The sequence below is a fragment of the Lynx canadensis genome, chromosome F1, assembly GCF_007474595.2.
Source record: "Lynx canadensis isolate LIC74 chromosome F1, mLynCan4.pri.v2, whole genome shotgun sequence".
Lineage (NCBI taxonomy): Eukaryota > Metazoa > Chordata > Mammalia > Carnivora > Felidae > Lynx > Lynx canadensis.
The window spans coordinates 32,448,374-32,468,946 of record NC_044319.2 but is presented as its reverse complement, the minus strand read 5'-3'; the positions used below and the strand labels follow the sequence as shown (position 1 = coordinate 32,468,946).

At 42.0% G+C, this 20,573-nt stretch overlaps 1 protein-coding gene across 1 annotated transcript in view; it reads left to right on the top strand.

The window, feature by feature from the left end:
- Nucleotides 1–20,573, top strand: part of HHAT (hedgehog acyltransferase) — a 292,122-nt gene that overhangs the window by 55,487 nt on the left and 216,062 nt on the right. Inside the window, exon 6 of the mRNA XM_032591811.1 lies at nt 6,681–6,852. Within this exon, the coding sequence (XP_032447702.1) occupies nt 6,681–6,852 (172 nt within the window). The remainder of the gene's footprint in view (nt 1–6,680; nt 6,853–20,573) is intronic.

Here is a 20,573-nt window from a genome sequence, read left to right as displayed (position 1 = left end):
GGGTTAGTGATGGCAGCTGATCTTCTAGCTCCGTGGTTCCCAAAGTGTGGTCTTTGGATTAGCAGCAGGAGGAACACCTGGGAACTTGTTAGAAATGCGGATTCTTGGGCCCCACCTCAGATCTGATTCAGACATTCTGGGGGTGGGGCCCAGCAATGGGATTTAATGGGCCTTCAGGTGATTCTGATGCCTGCTGGTTGTTGAGGGGCTGAACTGTCCTAAGTTCCTCAATAGAGTTGGGGGCCAGAGGGTGGGGGTGACCAAGTGCAGTGTGGGTTCAGGCCCTCCAGGTTTTGTCCTGTAGGGACTCTGGTTGCATCTCTGTCTTACCCCTCTTCTCTTTTTTCATTCCTTTCAAAATGGTAGCACTTGCTAAAACCAGGAAACTCAAGGCAAATTGAAACATTTCTGTATGATCTGGGAAGATGCATAGGAAAGTCGGTGTAGAAATGGCAAAATGTTTAGTAAGCTGCAGGATAAGTAAAAGCAGCCAAGAGGTTTCTGCAGTTACAGAAGGTCTTATGGGGCACTTACCTTCTTTGAGAGAAATGTGTCTCAAAGGGGAGCAGTTAACCAGGAAGCTAAAGCTAGTAGTGAAAGAATTCTTTCAGGGGGGCCAAGAAGGAAGGGGCTGCACTCCCAAGAGTGGGAGGAGGAAAGCCAAATGGAAGACCTTGTAAGCAACGTTTGTGTGAGTGAATGAATAAATGTCACCTAAAATGATAATACTGACTGACAGTCATGGTTCTTAGGTGGTCAGGTCAGCGAGAGCCAGAGAATGAGGCTGTGCCACCAGGGGGCAGCGGAGCCCCATTGTGGAAACCAACTGGAAGGGCAAACTCTGGTTGGTAAAATGACAGTATTAGGCACACCCTGGGGAGAATGTATCTTTCACCCAGTTTGTTTGTGTGTAAATTGCATACACAAGATGAGGGAAGCATAGAAGAGGTGTCCTCTGTGAGGTAAGGCATGTGAGATTTGCACACTGATCGTGAGCAGATAAAAATCTGCCTGTTAAGAGGCTGCAGGGCCTCGACTTGAAGGCCCTCTCAGATGGCATTTGCAGTTTCAGGAACATATACCCTGCTTATTTTTCTTCTGTGGCTGGGGGCAGGTTAACAAACAGAGACACTTTCACACAAGGCTTATTTATTCACTTAGCTTGGAGCCTGGGGTCCCCACATCTTTCCCTGAGCAGGTGGAATTGTGCAGTGGGGTGGGGGGGGGCTGGTGTGGGGCAGGACAGTGAGTCTGAGTGTGGTAGGGCCAGGGGGCTTGTCCTTGCTGAGGGCTGTGCTCCCCCCGCCTCCAGGGGAGCATGGTGGTTAAGAGCAAAGACCCTGGAGCCCAACCCTACTGTTACAGGATTTGAATTCCTGCTTCTCTTTGGCTAGAGAGCATTTGGTGAATTGCTTACATTGTTTGTGACTCAGTTTCCTTATCAGTGAAATAGGAAGAATAATAGTATCTCCCTCATAGGATTGTTCTCAGGATCAAACGATTTTGTATAGGTAACATGGCTTAACGTGTAAACACTGTGAAGTATTAATGATTACTGTTATTGTTGTCATTAGCCGAAAGTGTGTGACAATTCTGGGGTAGGTTGTTGGAGGAGGTCTTGGAGAGGATGTGATTGCTTGTTGACCCGCAAGCTGAACCTAGGCAGTCAGAGCTCCTCACCCCTTCCCCTGTCCTTAGAATGTACAATTGGCCTACCATTCCCCACTAGGAGCTGTTTCTGGGACATAGACTTGAGAATAGGGTGTCATCGAGACCCTCTGGACTGAATATGTGACTGAACTTATTTAAGGCCTCTGTATAAACTTTTAAGATTTGGTAGGCAGGTGTGGAGTTCTTGCAGCCACCCCAGCCCAGCCTGGTATAGAAGTTCCTCTGCTTATTACACTGGCCACCTACCAATCTGGAGTGGCCTGCCTCTTTCTTCTGTCTCTCCATGCCCTCTGTGTATAGGGGCCAGTTTTAGATTCTACCCCAGGAAGCTCCCAAGGTTGTGAACTAATACAGTTCAGGCCAGAACCAAGACTCTGGGTGACCTGTCACGTAGGTGGGCACAGCAGTGGGGGATTCTGGGCAGTGGCCATTCTTGGCCTTAGAAGAGGCCAGTTGTATTGACTCTGTCTCTTTGGGAGAGAGATGTAGGTGGTTGCTGCATGTACCGGGGTGGGCCCAGCCCTTGAGTGGCTGGGGCCTGTGAGAGCTGGGCAGGCGGGCAATGTCACAGACATGCTGCTCCGGGTTTGGGGCGGGCTCTGGCTCTAGAGGCCATCTGGTATAACACGGACTGAGCACTTGCTCTCAGCCAGGCCTGGCATGTGCCAGCTTCTTCATCACCAAGGCCACAGGCGGAGAGAGATACTGTTGTTACCACTACTTTATAGATGGTAACACGGAAACAAAGAGAGGCTAAGAGAATGCAGATTGGGGTGGAAGGAGTACAGATGTGAGCCTTGCTGCCAGCTGGGCAGCCAGTCCCACAGGAGTTAGAGGATGCCGTGTGTCCCGGTGGACATCTGGGTCTGGAGGTCCTCGTCCTGTGGCAGCTGCACCAGCTGTAGGTACATCTGTTGTGACAGAGACCCCTGAAAACCCCTGGCCTGGTCTGGATGCCTGGGGAGGGGCAGGGCAGGGCTGATGACAGAATGCTTTGTTGGGAGTAGGGGGTGTAGTCTGTGACCACGGACTAGAGAGATGCCCTCCATTACAAAGGAATAAGACACCTGGCTACAGTGCCCTTGACCCAAGGGTAGAGGTTAGAGCAGATTTGGCACAGTTGAACATTGGCTCCAGGGAAGGCTTTTGTTTGGTGCTCTTAAACATATGTATTATTAGTGTGTGAAGGAAGAGAACTTTTCATCTTTGAGAACTGTCATCTTTAATCATCAGACTATCTTTGAAAGGCTTCAATATTCCTTTTTATGCAATTTGCATGAAATGAGGTTTTAAAATATAACATGTTTTAAAATGCATTTGGCAGATGAGTTAATGTGTATTTTTTAGTGGAGTCTTAACTAAAAATTCCCATTGATGGCAGTTTCCAATGGTCTTACGGTTGGCACCCCCCGAGGTTTGAGATCTCTGAAATGAAATGCTCGCACACAGGCAAGAGAGCAGCCCTGCTCATTAGGGGAGCTGTGTATGGCATGTCTTTTATTCCTGCTGGATTGGCAAGGGACAAATGCTGAATTTTTTTAAAACGGAGTCAACTAGATTGAAGTTACAAATGGACTGCAATCACATGACTCTAAAGAAAGATGAATAACTTTTCTTAAGTACAAGCAAATAGAAGGAAACTGGATTGTTTTCCTTCTCCTGTATTCACTTGTACGATTAAGGAATTGACATTTCTGTTACTCGGAATGAGGAGGCATCTGGCATCAAAAAGGGGGCATTGCGGAGAAGAGTCCAGCCCTTCTGGTCCAGTGGTGACACGTAATTATACCTTATTAAACCGGGTAGAGAAGTTTTGCCCTGAGGAGAATAGGTAAGCCATTATTGGGAAGCCAATCAGCCACAAAATGCACCTCATGTTTCTCCTTAATTATAGATATTTGTGTCATTTTTTAGACTGCACATTGTTTGGGGAAGCGAAGGCAGTCCTCTGAACTGACCTTGAACGGTGATTGCCTGGAGCTAAGAGGTGATTAGGTAGACATGTTTTCCTGACTGCCTGGCTGGTGTGTGGGGGGGGCTCTGTGGGATGGGGCTGCACCCCTAGTGATGCTCTGAGACTTCAGGTGCGGGGCTGGTCTTCAGGGGACCTGTGCTAGGGTAGGCTTGCGCTTAGGGGCCTACAGGCCATGTGCAGAGAGCTGCTTTTTTAGAATCTGGGGACATTTGGTTGTTTGAAGATTGTGTTCTGTCAACAATGCTTTTGAGGCCATTATCACATTCAGCCGGGGACTTGCTTCCCTCCAAGAGTGTGGCACCAAGAAAGGCCCACCTGTGCTCTGGAATGGTGTAGGTGCCTCTTCCTGTCTTAGCTCTGCTGATTGCCTTGGGTTGAACTCTTCTTCCAGCCTCCACAGACCAATGGACACTATGTTCATAATTGTTTCCTCAATTGCTGATGGTAATTAGATCAAAATGAATTTGCTTTAGAGAGCTGGAAAAGAATGAACAAAGAGGAACTCAGTACATAGGTACTGAGCAACAAGCAAGGTGGGAAGTTGAGAAATAAACATGGGTCTAGTGTAGGAGAGAGAGAGAGAATACTTACCCATAGAGGATTTCGGGCTGCCCAGGGGAGATCCTGAAGCTAGATGGTTTTTAGAAAGGTGAAGAAATAGAGGACCTTGCCTCTACTTTGGTCATAAGCAGAGAGGACCAAAGTCTTCACAATATCGTGAAGTTCCATTACTTTTCCCCTCGATAATAAAAATAACCAATTGTTAAAAGCAACCCAAAAATCCTACCAAAAAGAGTACAGTCACTGTCGCCATTTTGGTATGTATCTTTCCAGTCTTTCATTATTTATACACATTGAAAAAAATAGTTTAACGGCTACATAATATATTGAGGTGCACTCATGCATTTTACCAACCTCCTGCTCTTGGACATTTGAGTTATTTCCTTTTCTTCTCAATTCAATAATGTAGACATGAATGATTGGGCAGGTAGGCGTTTCTGCATTGGAGTTTTATCCATCCATTGGCCTACAGATCCATTGCGGTAGACTTTATGCAGTCTTGGAGAGCATGCACACTTATGGTATGCATTCAAATGAAAACCACCCTCAGTTTATGCCTGGTAAGGGATGTGCATTGTGTCACATAGTTCAGCTGTGGTTGCATTCGGCTGTGATCTGTATGGGTCTGCAAAGCCCTCATATGCCCAGTGTTCCTTCCTGGAAAACTCTTCCCAGGTGACCTGGTAGATCTCTCCCAGCAGTTACTGTTGGTTCTAACAAGGGAGGTTGGAATGGCTCGGCAAAATACCTTTCTAAGGCCAGCTGTGGACAGGTAATGGAAAAAGGAAATTCCTGTTGGTTTGATCAATTTACATGGAAAATATTAAACCAATGAGCTTTCCTTGGTGCAGCTACCCAAGCAGATGGTGAAAGGGAGCACACCATTCATGCAGGTTATTGTAATGCCCCTGAGCCAGCCAGAATTTCTTCAGCTGGCTTCTTGCTGTGGGAGGACAGTTTGCGGAAGTGGTAGAATGCATTGTCAAAGTGGAATAAAAATACCCACCCTGGTGTGCAGGTTCCCCCTCCTCTCTGAGGGCACTGCCTCTCACTCCTCCTGACTGTAGCGGGACTCCTTGTGCCTTTGATGTTCAAGGAGCCTGGAAGCCAAAGAGGCCCTAAGAATGGGCCTTACCTGTTTGTGTGGTGTCTTGAGCCCATACCGTCAAAAGCTAAATCAAGCCCATTTCTTCTGCCAGCGAATGTTTGCAGATTCTACTTCATCATTTATGCATTAAATTCACCTCTGTATTACATAGCAGGCTTCAGTCTAATAAAATCTTGTCAGAGCAAGATCCAGAAATTGACCTGCTCTCTCTTGTTTTTGTACGTTTGTCTAGTGGTGTAAGTCTGAAATTGATGGACTTCACGCAGATTTTACAAGATGCTTCTGCCTTTCAGCATCTATTATGTATTTTAAACTATTGGGCGTCCCTAAGCAGCAGGCAGTGGGGCAAGCAAGACCCAGAGCCTGGCTACTTTGACTCAATATGTCCACACATATTGAGTGAGCTCAGTAGTTTGTCGGTGACTCTGAACAATAAGAACTTCTTTCTTTTACCTTTGGTGTTTGGCTCTGAACTGTGTCCTAATTCTGCCCTGTAGCCAGTAGTCTGGGATGCCATGAGGGAAGAATGTGAAGAAAGGCAGTAGGAGGCACATCACTTATCAGATACTACCAATTAGCCAGTGCTTTTTATATGCCAGGTGTTATACTCAGTACCTCTTCTGTGTTACCATATTTAGTCATGACAATTTTTTTTTTCACTTTATGAGGGAAACAAGCCTCAGGGAGATTAAGTAACCTGCTCAGGATCACACAGCCGTGTGGTTTGGGCTAGAATTGGATCCCAGTTCTGACTGTAAAGTCCATGTTCTTAAGTGTTACACTGCACTGCCTGCCGAGCCAGAGATTTGTCCCATGTAGTGTCCCTGTTTGCGTTTATTCTGCCTGTTTCAAAAACAACTTCAGGTAAGACGACACACCCACATCTCATTTTCTCCTTGTTGCCAGGTTCTGTGTCTCATTCTCCCTTTCTCTTACCAGTCCTGTGCCCCTTCCTGACTTGGCCTTACTTTTACCAGCCTTACATGTGGGTGGGTGATGGATGAAGACAGGCCGGTGACACCTGGGCCCAAAGAGACTCCAGAGTCCTGAGGAAGAGAGACTATATCAGATCTTGCCCTCCACCCTGGCTTTTTGCAGGGCTGTTGCTAGGGATGGAGGGATGCAGAACCCATCTTGGTTCTTGGCTAGCTTGTTGGCCCCACCCTGTTCTTACTCTGGGACAGAGTTTTCGGTCTTGGGTGTGACTTTTTCACCTAAGAACAATGAATAACTAAACCAATCCTCTTTTAGTAGATATATGAATAAAATTTGTGAGAAGTATGCTAGAAACATTGTCTAGGGGACTATTTGAAAGATGCAAACAGTCCACACGCAATCTAATGACTTCTTTTGTTTTTACTTTAGATGCAGCAGCAAGAGTACTGCTCACTGAAGTCCAGCCTTTCGGCCTTTGCCCTGGGGCTGGGTCGCCTCCTCTGCTATTGGTGGCTGGCAGAGCTGATGGTTCACCTCATGTACATGCACGCCATCTACAGCAGCGCCCCTCTCCTGAGGGCTGTCTCTTGTTGGACCTTAGGTAATTGTGGAAATGACTGTCGGGAGAATGAGCATCAAGAGTCAGCTTCAGAGTGAAGCTGGACTGGGGGCAGACGGGGTGTAGTTGCTTGAGCAAACGCTCTTTTTTTTTTTTTTTTGGTTTTTCAACCTTGTTCCTCTTGTGGCCAAGACGATGCATGTGTGAAGTGGCTGGTGGATGTGAGGGCCAGCCTTTTTGGTCTGGGAGCCGAGGATGGTAGGGATCCCTTTTCATCATGGAATCCTGCTAAGCTTGGCTGGGTCTGCATCTTCATGGTGTGGCCAGCACTGGACTTAACAGCGCGTAAGAGATGCGGGGGTGCAGGGGCAGCCTTTGAGTCCCTGCAAAGAGGTAATGCTCCAAGACTGAGTTGTCCTGTGGTATTCTTTGTGGTTCTTGTGTATGATAATAAACGAATACGAGCTTTAGAATCAGACAGACATGGGTGTGAATCTCAGCTCCACGAACCACTAGTGGGCAGCCTTTGGCAGCTTACTAAACCTCTCCATAGCTTCATCTTAGGAGATGAGCAGACTTGCTTTTGCAGGTTTTTCTTCCCCTTACGTTGATTTATTTTTGAGAGAGAGAGTGAGAGAGTATGTGCATGAGTAGGGGAGGGGCAGAGAGAGAGGAAAAAAAGAATCCCAAGCAGGCTCCACACTGTCAGTGCAGAGCCTGATGTGGGTCTCGATCTCACAAGAGAGATCATGACCTGATCCGAAGTCAAGAATCAGACGCTTAACTGACTGAGTCACCCAGGTGCCCCTGCAGGGTTGTTTTGAGGATTAAATAGAGCCATGCAGGTGAAGGGCTTAGCTCATAGTGTCTGGTAGGTAGAACGAATGGTGTGTGCCCATGTATGTCCCTCTATTGCCCCACCCCTTTTTTTGTCTATGCAAGTAGGTGGAATGGAGGTGATTTCCTAAGCAGGGCACAATTTCTAGTATAGGACTTGTCTGTGGAGAAACCATTGTTCTTTAGTTCTCTGGTCAAAACAGCAGAGACCATGCCCCTTTCTGAACAAAATCTCATTTCCTTGTTTGTTCTTTTAAGAACTCCTGTGGTAGCTGAATTCAGCCCTGTGGTCTGACCTCTAGCCTGTAGCTCCAATGGGAAATGTGTGATCTTCCAGCCAGATTAAGCCGCTCCCCACGGAGGGCAAGAGTACAAACCTGATGCCTTATCTCTTTGGTGATTTATAGATTTTTTAAAAAGTCTTGATTGTCCTTGGTATCACACATGCTTAATCAGAATGTTTTCAAGGGAGATACATTTTAGGGTTGGAAAAATACTGAGTTGTTTTAATTACAGTTTCTTTATTTCCCTCAAACATATCTTTTTTTATAGTTGGAGGGTAACTAATGTAAAGTTTTAATGATCTGCTTAGACAAACAGAATAGGATTAAATGTTGACATGCTAAATCAGATCCCAGTTGTACTGCATCCAAATTAAGACACTACCAGTTTGGGTGATTCTAACTGGGAATAACAGAAAGCACAACTCAAATTGGGGTTTAAACAAGGAAAAGCTGTTATCTCGATGGTCAGCACCAGGGGCGGTAAATCCAGGGACTCCGAAATGTCATCACTGATTCATTTGGGGATCTGTCACTCGGCTTAAGAACTAACCAGATTCCTAGAAGCCCTTTGTTTACATCTGCAACCCATCACCTTCTGTCACCCTCTCCTGAGTTTTGGTTGTGTCATTCATTCCCTTTTTTTTTTTTCTTAACTGAAAAACAGAGACTTTATTTTTAGAGCAGTTTTAGGTTTATAGAAAAATGGAGAGGAAAGTACGGAGATGTCCCATGCATTCCCTGGCCCTCACACATGCACAGCCTCCACGACTACCAACGTCTCCACTGGGGCAGTGTGTTTGTTACAGCTGATGGACCTACATCCATGCATCATTATCACCTGAAATCTATCATTTATATTAGGATTAACTCTTGGAGTTTGTGGTACAGTTTCTGGGTTTTGACAGATGTATAATGACATGTATCCACCACTGTAAGGTCACAGAGTAGTTTCACAGCCCTGAAAATCCTTGGTGTTCTTTCTTCTCATCCCTTCCTCCCTTCTAACCCCCAGAAACCACCTATCTTTTTATCATCTCCGTAGTTTTGCCTTTTTCAGAATGTCGTGTAATTGGAAACATACAGTATGGAGCTTTTTCAGATTGACATCTTTCACTTAGAACTATTATGCATTTAAGGTTCCTTCATGTCTTTTCATGGCATGATAGCTCATTTATTTTTAGTGCTGAATAATCCATTGTCTAGATGTACCACAGTTTGCCCACTGAAAGACCTCTTAGTTGCTTCTAAGTTTTATAATTAGGAGTAAGTGTGCTACAAACATTCGTGTGCATGTTTTTGTGGGGATACAAGTTTTAAACTCCTTTGGATAGAGACTAAGGAGTGCAATTGCTGGATTGGATGGTAAAGAGTGTATTCAGTTTTGTAAGAAACTGCCAAACTGTTTTCCAAAGTGGCTGTATCATTTTGCATTGTCACCAGCAATGAATGAGTTCCTATTACTCTGCGTTCTTGTCAGCCTTTGGTGTTGTCAGTGTTTTGTATTTTGGCTACTCTAATAGCTATAGAGTAGTATTTGGCTAGTTTTAATTTGCAGTTCTCCAGTGACATTTGACATAGAGCATCTTTTCCCCTATCAACAACATATCCTTTCATGATGTCTGTTAAGGTCTTTTGCCTTTTTTTAAATGGATTTTCATTTTTTTTTATTGATTTTTAATGGTTCTTCGTGTACTTTAGATAATAGTCCTTTATCAGACAGATGTTTTGCAAATATTTTCTCCTAGTCTGTGGCTTGTCTTCTCATTCTATTGGCAGTGTCTTTCACAGAACAATAGTTAAAAAATTCAGTAAGTTCAGCTTATCAACTCTTTCTGTCATGGATTATGCCCTTAGTGTTGTATCTAAGAAGTCATTGCCACATCCAAGGTCATCTAGATTTTCTCCTATGGTATCTTCCCGGAGTTTTATAGTTTTGCACTTTACAGTTAGATCTATACTCCATTTTCAGTTAGTTTTTGTGAAGGGTGGAAAGTCTGTGTTTAGATTTTTTTTTCCATGTGGATGTTCCCGTACCATTTATTTATTTAGTTAGTTAGTTTTCTTTATTTTTGAGAGGCAGAGAGAGACAGCACGTGTGGGGGAGGGGAAGAGAGAGACGGACATACAGAATCTGAAGCAGGCTCCAGGCTCTGAGCTGTCAGCACAGAGCCCGATGCGGGACCCGAACTCACAAACCGTGAGATCATGACCTGAGCTGAAGTCGGACGCTCAACTGACTGAGCCATCCAGGTGCCCTCCAGTACCATTTATTGAGACTAACTTTGCTCACATTGTATTGCCTTTGCTCCTTTGTTAAAGGTTGATTGTGTGTATTTATGGGGGTCTCCTCAGTTTTACTGATCTTTTTGTTCTTTTGCGGGTGTCACTGTCCTGATTACTGTAGCTTTACAGTAAGTCTTGAAGTCAGATAGTGTCAGTCCTCTTTCAATATTGTGTTAGCTATTCTGTGTCTTTTATCTCTCCATACAAACTTTAGAATCTGTTGATATCCACAAAATAACTTGATGGGATTTTGAATTGGATTGCCTTGAATAGATCAATTAGGGAAAAACTGGTATCTTGACAATATTGAATCAATGAGCATGGGATACCTCTCCATTTAATTAGTTCTTTTTTGATTTGTGTAACATGTTTTATAGTTTTCCTTTTATATAACTTGTACATATTTTGTTAAATTATACCTAAATATTTTTTTTGTGCTAATGTATATGGTATTGTTTTTAATTTCAAATTCCATGTGTTCATTGCTGGTATCTAGGGAAGTGGTTGACTTTGGTATATTAGCCTTGTATCCCGAAGCCTTGCTACTATTGCTTATTTGTTCCAGGAGGTTTTATTGTTGTTGTTGACTCTTTGGAATTTTCTATGTAGACAATCATGTAACCTCCTTCCCAAAATATATGCTTTTTATTTCATTTCTTCTCTTATTGCATTAGCTGAGACTTCCAGTATGATGTTGAAAAGGAGTGATCAGAGGGGACATGCTTGCCTTTTTCCTGATCTTAATGGGGAAGCTTCTGGTTTTTCACCATTAAGTATGATGTTAGCTGTAGGTTTTTTGCAGATGCTTTTTATTGAGTTGAGTAAATTCCCCTCTATTCCTAGTTTGCTGAGAGGTTTTATCATGAATGGGTGTTGGACTTTGTCATATGCTTCCCCCCTCCCCCCCCCCCCGCCGGTCTGTTGATGTGATGGATTATATTAATCAGTTTTCAGACATTGAACCAGCCTTGCATAGTTGGGATAAATCTCACTTGTCATGGTATATAATTGTTTTTATACATTATTGGATTTGGTTTGCTAATTCTTTTTATTACAATATTATTGACTATATTCCCTATCGTATAGTTTACCTGTGACTTATTTAGTAACTGAAATTTTGTACCTCTTGATCCTCTGATTTGCTAATATGTTGAGGATTTGTGCATCTGTGTTCATGAAGACATACTGGTCTGTAGTTTTCTTGTAATGTCTTTGTCTGAGTTTGGTATTAGGGTAATGCTGGCCTCCTAGAATGAGTTAAGAAGTATTCCCTCAAATTATGTCTTCTGGAAGAGATTGTAGTATTGGTATACTTTCTTCCTTAAATGTTTTTTGTCTTGGAAGGTTATTAATTATTGATTCAATTTTTTAAATAGATATAAGCTTATTCTGTTTCTTTGTGAGTTGGCAGATTGCATCTTTTAAGGAATTGGTTCTTTTTATCTAAGTTATCGAATTTATGGGCATAGAGTTATTCATAATATTCCCTTATTATCCTTTTCATGTTCCTGGACTCTGTAGTGATATCTTCACTTTTATTCTCGTATTAGTAATGTATGTCTTCTCTCCTTTTTTTCTTAACCTAGCTACTGACTTACTGATTTTATCGATCAAAGAGCCAGCTTTTGGTTTTGTTGACATTTTTGTATTAATTTCCTATTTTTAATTTCATTGATGTCTGCTCTAATTTTTATTCTTTCTTCTGCTTACTTTGTATTTCATTTGCTCTTCTTTTTCTAGTTTCCTAAGATGGACACTTAAATTATTGATTATAGATCTTCTCTTCTAACATATACATTTAATGTTATACATTTCTCTCTAAGCACTGTTTGCTGCATCCCATAAATTTTGATAAATTGTATTTTCATTTTTGTTTAGTTCAAAATATGTTTTAATTTTCTCGAGATTTCTTCTGTGAACCATGTGTTATTATTTATAAGTGAGTTTAATCTCCAAGTATTTTCCCCAGCTATCACTAGTATTGATTTCTAGTTTAATTCCATTATAGTCTAAGAAAAGATATTGTATGATTTCCATTCTTTTAAATTTATTTAGGTGTGTTTTATAGCCCAGCATATGATCTGTCCTGGTGAATGTTCCATGTGAGCTTGAGAAGAATGTGTATTCTGTTGTTGGATGAAGTATCTATAGATGTCAATTCTGTCCAGTTGACTGATGGTACTGTTCAACTATGTCTTCACTGATTTTCTGCCTGCTGGATCTGCCCATTTTTTTTAATTAAAAAAATGAAAAAAAAATATTTTTAGTGTTTATTTTTGAGAGAGAGCAAGCGAGCGAGCAGGGGAGAGGCAGAGAGAGAGACACACACAGAATCTGAAGTAGGCTCCAGGCTCCAAGCCATTAGCACAGAGCCCAACATGGGGCTCAAACTCACAAACCGTAAGATCATGACCTGAGCCGAAGTCGGACGCCCAACCGACTGAACCACCCAAGCACCCCTGGATCTGCCCATTTCTAATAAAGGGGTGTTGAAATATCCAACTGTAATAATGAATTTGGCTGTTTCTCTTTGCAGTGCTATCAGTTTTTGCCTCATGTATTTTGATCCTCTGTTGTTCAGTACATACACATTGAGGATTATTATGTCTTCTTAAAGAAGTGACTCTTTTATTGTTATGTAGTGTCCCTCTTTATCCATGATAATTTTCTTTCCTTGGAGGTTTAATGTGTCTGAAAATTAACCAAGCTACTGTGGCTTTCTTTTGATTAATGTTAACATGGTATATCTTTCTCTATCCTTTTGCTTGTAATCTAAATGTGTCTTTATATTTAGACTGGGTTTACTTTAGACAGTATATAGTTGGGTCTTGTTTTTTGATTCATTCTGACAATCTTTGTATTTTATTTGGTGTATTTAGACCATTGGCATTTAAAGTGATTACTGATATAATTGGGTTAATAACTTCCATGTTCTTAATGTTGTCTATTCATTGCTCTTTTCTTGTTTTTTTTTTTTTTTGTTCCTATTATTGCATGTCATTCTTTTTCTGCCTTTTGTGGTTTTTAGAATTTTTATCATTACATTTTCTCTTTTTTCTTAGCATATCTGATATACTTCTTTTTAACTTTTTAGTAGTTGCTCTAGAGTTGGCAGTATACATTTACAACTAACCCAAGACCACTTTCAGGTAATACTATATCCACTTCATGGTAGTACAAGTACCTTATGACAAAATATTTCTAATTCCTCCCTCTCATCACTTGTATAAATGCTGTCATTCATTTCATGTATATAAACTGTAGTCATACATTGTTGCTTTTGTTTTGAACAGAATCTTATCTCTTAGAATAAGTAAAGATAAAATAAAAACTTATCTATCTTTGCTCTTCCTTTTCTATGTTTTTATTTTATTTTTTTTATTTTTATTTTTATTTTTTTTCAACGTTTATTTATTTTTGGGACAGAGAGAGACAGAGCATGAACGGGGGAGGGGCAGAGAGAGAGGGAGACACAGAATCGGAAACAGGCTCCAGGCTCTGAGCCATCAGCCCAGAGCCCGACGCGGGGCTCGAACTCACAGACCGTCAGATCGTGACCTGGCTGAAGTCGGACACTTAACCGACTGTGCCATCCAGGCGCCCCTATGTTTTTATTTTTAAATGCTTATTTATTTTTGAAAGAGTGCACACACACATGTGCACATACACACACGTGCGCATGTGTGCAAGGGAGGGGAAGAGAGAGGGAGACAAAGGATCTTAAGTGGGCTCTTCACTGACAGCAGAGAGCCCGATGTGGGGCTCAAACCCACGAGCTGTGAGATCTTGATCTGAGCTGAAGTCAGATGCTTAACCAACTGAGCCACCCAGGTACCTCAACTCTTCCTTTTTTAAAATGTAGATGTGAGTTTCTGATCTATATTATTTTTATTTTCTCTGAAGAACTTTTTAAAACACTTATTGCAAGACAAATCTACCAGAAACAAATTCCACCATTTTTGTTTATCTGAGGAAGTCTTTATTTTTCATTCACTTTTGAAGGATCATTTTGCAGGATACAGAATTCTGGGTTGGTATTTTTTTTTTTTCTCTCAATACTTTAAACATTATACTGTCTTCATACTTGCATGGTTTCCAAGGAGAAGTTGGATGTCACTCTTCCCTTTGTTCCTCTACAGGTTAGGTTCCCCACCCTCCTCTGTATTTATATTTGATCTTCTGCAGTTTGAGTATGATATGCCTAGGTATAGTTTTTGGGGACATTTATTCTGTTTGGTGTTCTGTGAGCTTCCTGGATCTTTGGTTTGGTGTCTGTCTTTAGTTTGGGGGAAATTCTGGGGCACCTGGGTGGCTCATTTGGTTAAACATCCAACTCTTGTTTTCAGCTCAGGTCCTTAGCTGTATCCAGTCTGCTAATGTGCCCATTAAAGGCACTCTTCATTTCTGTTAGTGTTTTTGATGTCTGGCATTTCTTTTTGATTCTTAGCATTTCCATCTTTCTGCTTATGTTACCAATCTGTTCTTGCATACTGGCTACTTTTTCCATTAGAGTTCTGAGTGTATTAATCATGGTTGTTTTAAATTCCTGATCTGATAATTCTAACATCCCTGCCATAACTGAGTCTGGTTCTGATGCTTTCTCAGTGTCTTTAAACTGTGGGGTATTGATTGATTGATTGATTGCTTTTTAGTATGCCTTGTAAATTTTTTGAAAGGTGGACATAATGTAGCGAGTAAAAAGAACTTCAGTAAAGGCCTTTAGTAATATAATGGTAAGGTGTTGGGAAGGGGAAGTGTTCTGTAGTTCTGTGATTAGGTCTCAGTCTTTTATAAGCCCTTGTCCCTGTGCTGTGAATTTCACAAATGATTCTTTTTTTTTTTTTTTTTTTTTAACCCCTCAACCCTCTTAGCTAGTGTAGGATGGCTAGAGAGGACTGGAGTTGGGTGTTTCTCTTCCCTTCATGTAGAAGACCAAAGCAGACTAGAATTGAGTATTTTCTATCTCCTGGGTTGGTTAGGCTTTGATAAAACCCCAATAGGTTAGGGTATGGTAAAATAGTTTGTCTGGAGGGCAAGCCTTGTTAAGAAGAATGGAATGCTCTGGTGTATTTCCAGATGTTTATTTTACCCCTCTCCCTGCCAGGAGCATGGGGGGATTTTTCTCTAATCTCCATCCTGAGAGTGTGGTAGAACTCCTGGACATAAAGCTCACAAAAGTGCAGGGGCCTCCCTATGACTTTATTCCCCTGTGGTTTTTAACTCTCAGACTTTTCCACACCGAGCCTCCAGCAGTATCATTCACAGTCCAGATTTTCACACCCCTGTACCTATTCCCATAGGGATTTCTGCTCCAGTAAGTTGTGATTCTCTGGGTACACCTGTCTGTCTCCATGTTTTGGGGCAGCCATTTGCCCTGTGACCTCACTTCTCTGATCCACCTAAGAATATTTGTAATTATCAGTTTGTTTAGCTTTTTATTTTTTACTAGGGTGCAGTGATGACTTCTTTGCTCTTTACGTGCTGGACCGGAAACCAGAAATCTATTCCCTTCCTTTTCATTATAGTTTTACCACAGTTAAATCTCTAAAATTGCATATTTTAAGAAATGTTCATATAAAAATTCATACTTGGTGTGTTATTCTGTGACTTGACTTCTTTGCCTAAAAGTGTGTTTTTGAGACTCATCATGTTGATACATGTTACCATAGTTAGCGTTTTCACTGTTGTATAGCATGCCAGTGTATGCATATACTACAAATTATTTGTCTACTCTATTAATAGAAGGATATTTGAATTTATCCCAGGGTTTTGCTATTATGCATAATGCTGTTTCTGTAGATTTCTTGGAGAACATGTGCAACGAAAGTAGCTTTCAAATTCTTTGGCCCATAGTAAGAAATGCCTTTTGCATTACAGATGTGTGTGTGTGTGTGTGTGTGTGTACTGCATCTTTATTCATTCATCTATCAGTGGACACTTAGGTTGCTTCCATATTTTGGGTATTGTAAATAATGCTGCAGTGAACATAGGGGTGCATATATCTTTTTGAATTAGTATTTTCATTTTTTTTTGGATAAATACACAGTAGTGGAATTGCTGGATTGTATGGTATTGACATTTAATTTTGAAAATGTGGTGTGAATTAGATCCCATAGCTTTAATTTGCATTTCCTTGATTACTAGTGAATTTGAGCATCTTTTAGTAGTTTATAAGACTGTAGTATATCATTTTTAGCAAAAATGCCTATTGATAACTTTTGCCCATTTTTCCAGTGGGATTTTTGTGTTTTTCTCATGAATCCAAAGGACTTATTTATTACTGTGTTTTCCCAGTTATATGTGCTTTTGAAAACATGAGTATCTTCTGGTTTGTGGTTTGACTTTTGAATTTTTATCTTTTGATGAACAGAATTTATTTTAATGTAGCTGAATTTATGAATTTTACTTTATGGTTGTCACACTTTGGAGAGTTAAAAAAAATTTTTCCTGACCCTCAGGTCATAAAGACATTTGCCTGTGAGACCTTTCATTATTATAGAAACAGTACATGTGCATTTCAGAAACACCCCCACCAACCTTTCTCCTCTGATGTCTAATGGCCATAATGGGTGCTATATGCCCACATTGTAATTAGCCTTGTGCAAAGGGAATAGGTGTCCCATGATTGGTTTACGATTAGAAATTTCTTCCAGGTCACCGTGAGAGGGGAGGTAGGAGGGAGTTTGAACACTTGAACAAAATTGCATTTTCAATGGCAAGGATTGTGGGAAGGTTTGTTTGGTGGGCAGCCAGTAATGTTTGCTTCTGAGTAGGAAGTAGAGAACAGCGTCTTGGAGATTTCTTCTCAAACAGAAAGTTCTGAAAGTTAGTGTGAGACAGCCGGGAAAATAAGATCTCAATTTTTTATAATTGATATTTCATGTCACTCTTAAAGCAATTTAGCTTTTATGATTTGCAGAGTGGCATAAATCCCATTTTACATTTCTAGTTCACACTGCTAGTCTTGTCGTGATTATCAGTTAGTAACCCCTTTCATTCTCTAATGTGTCCTTATAGTGTCACCTTAGTGATAACCTTTTCTTGGACAACCGGTATTCAGACTCCATTTGAATTTGAATTCTGACTTAAAACAGGAAAGTCTTCATATCAATCCTCTCCAACTTGAAAGTAACTTTTATTCTCAATACCCTTAGCACTGGAGTATTTATTATTTGAGCTATGTCCTATTAATTAATTAATGTCCTATCGTTGCTCCATTCAGTAAGTATTTATTAAGTGCCATGCATTAGACTTGGTTGGAGGGTTGCAAAGGTGAATGAGATACAGATTTTGTTCTCCAGAAGCTTATTCTAGTGAAGTCATACATGAAGATCATTGTTTTCTCTTTTTCTTTTTTTAAAGTTTACTTATTTTTGAGAGAGAGAGACAGAGAGACAGAGACAGACAGACACAGACACTGAGAGAGAATCCCAAGCAAGCTTTGTAGTAGTGTGGAGCCTGACATGGGGGCTCAAACCCATGAACCATGAGATCATGACCTGAGCCAAAACCAAGAATCAGACGCTTAACTGGCTGAGCCATCCAGGTGCCCAAGAACAGTGTTTTCTTACTGCATATACAGTTTTGTAGTACTGAAACAGATGTCTGTATGGATTCAGTGGGCAGAGGGTACAAAAGAGGATGGGGTTACTCTTCACCTCCTGCTACCTCTGGAAATAGGGGTGAGTCACAAAGGTTTTGTAGAGGGGCTTATGCTTCAGTTGATTCTTAAAATGGACGGGCAGGGCTGAGGGGGAGGGCTTGGGGCTGCAGCATACACAAAGGTCCTGCTTGGTACGGGTTACTGTGCTGCACTTGGGACTGTAAACTGTAAGTGGAGCTGGATGTGAGTCTCACATATAGTGAGAGATTCTTCCGGGAAGACAGGGGTTTTTTAATGGATAACTTGGAACAATGCTAAGGACGATATACTTTACCTTTTAGGCGATAGGATGCCGTGAAAGTAATTTAACTACTTTGGGCATTTTAAATACTCAAACTGTGAAAACCATCAAGTGTTTAAGCAGAGAGGAAACAGAATGAGAATTGGGGTTTAGAGTATCATTCTGCCTGCAGTGCAGGATATGAATCAGGGCGGAGTAAGACTGTAAATATGGAAAATCGGTTAGAATGTGGTCCATCTCTTCATTCAACAAATGTGAAAGAGCCAGAGGGCATTTTACATGACAGACTGTTAGTTAACCAGGAGCAAGACGGTCAGGACTTGAATGGAGAAGGGGGCTCAAGAAGAAGAAGGTGAAAGTGAGGAAAGAGAAAGATGGAAGTAAGGTCAGTGGTGTCTCCTCACCATTGTGAAAGGGAGGTGGCAGAGGGACGAGTCTAGAGAGTTTAGAGTTGAGGTGATGACTGACACTTCCGTTCACCAGTAGCCAGGGATACAGGAGGACGAGGAGCAGGTTTTAGGGAAGAATGAAGAGTCCAGTTTTTGACAAGTTGAGTTGAAAATGGAACATCGAGGCAGAGACGTCTCTGCTACAGTTAGCTAGATGGCACTGGAGCTCAGGAGAGGGACTGGGGATGAGACAGACCCTTGAAAGCCATCACATGTAGCATCCCTGGGTATGAAGGGACTAGCAAATGTGTCGAGTGAGGAAAAAAAAATGGAGGGTCGTGGATAGAACTTGAGGAAATGCCAGCAATTAAGAGGCAGGCAGAAAAGGAGGTGCCAGCAACAGATGAGAAGGAATAGTAACCAGTGCAGGAGGAAGCAGATGGCTTTGTGAAGGTTTCAAGAAGAAAAGGATGCTCAGTTTATCAGAAATTGAAGAGAGGCCGGGGAAGAAGGGACAAAAGGAGAGTCTGTTTCGTTTTGAAAGGTGCTGTGGGCTTTGGCCATGGTTGGCTTTTTCCACTGTTGATTCGGTCATTTATAGGGAGTTTCAATCAGGGCTGTAGAATAATCAGAAGGGAGAAGATAGAGACAATAGCCACTATGCTGCTTTAGCGGTGTTCAGCGATGATGGCTGGTGTTTTGTGTCCCTGTCAGGGCGGCTCAGGTGCCCTTGCTCAGACCCAGCCCAGTGACCCTCACCTGCTCCTCTCTAGCCTTTTGGCAGTCCTGCCTTCTCCGTGTCTCTCCTCTTGGTGTCCCTTCCTCCAGGCTGCCATGGCTTTCCCTAGCTTTAGGGTCTGGGAGCTAATATCTTTTAAGATGCTCGGAGAGAGAAAGAAAACAAGCATTAAGGACTTAAAAGGCTTTCAAAGGCCATGGGGCCTTGGGTGCTGGTGTGCAGTTTCTCATTTTCTTCTGAAATAGTAAAGATATATTTCAATTTTTTTGGATCATTTCTATCCTCTTTCCTTCCGTAATGCCTTTTTCCCCCCATCCTGAATTTGCAGTACAGTGTGAGGCAGCAGCACAGCCCAAGTAAAAGCTGCCTGTCTGTCTTATGCACCAGAAGATATGCAACTGGGCTTTCATCTCTAAGGACCTCAGGACTGGGTAATATTCTGCCCTGCCCAGAAATGACCCATCCTGAGCACCTCTAAGTAGAGCAAAAGCTTTCCTTCTACAGCTAGAAAAGGAACTATGCCACCACCTTTGGTGTCTGTCTCTCCCTGGTGCTCACCAGGGCGCTGCTTGGGTGCTGAATGCACCCTTCATGCGCATGTTCAGGTGAAGAAAATACATTTTGTAGGGACGCTGCCTAGTGAATGACATTACATTGGTGTTAATGAGTGAGCAGACATCCAAGCCAGTGACTGAGCCATGATTTTGCATAAAGTGCCAAAGGGGGATCCTGCACCTTATGTTTTTATTCCAAAGAGTGATGACTGCAAAGTTAACAGGAATAGGAATGTAAATAGAGGTTGTTTACTGTGGGATTCGTTTGACGTGGTTAATCAAACAATGAGGATATTCACAAACTGTGTGGAAGGTATTAGATCCCCTCTTGCTGGAGATGGAAAATGCAGTGGTGGCTGGCCTGGGGCTGACAGAGCTCAAGTGCTACTCATTGTAATTAAGAGGACATTAGGGACTCCATGGCAACAGGGTGACATTTGTTTTTCTTTCATTCCCTGTAATACCCTCCTGGAGATGTCAGAATAGAATTTCCTTCCCGTTTATTTTATCCTTGCTCAGGGAGAGGTTGATTTCTTTTCCCTTCTACTTCAGTTTTCATTGAGGCTTAGAGCTCCTATAACCAGCTTCTTGGCTCAAGCTAGGCTCCAGGGAGATTTGCTGCATGAGTGCTGAGTAGGTAAAGCTTTAGGGGCCTAGGAGTGGCACCATGTGAGGGCTGTGCCAGACCTGAATGGGGCTGCCTCTGTCTCCTGAGGGACTGTCCTGGCACCTCCATAACACTTTCTTACTGAAAGGATAGAACTTTAGAGAAA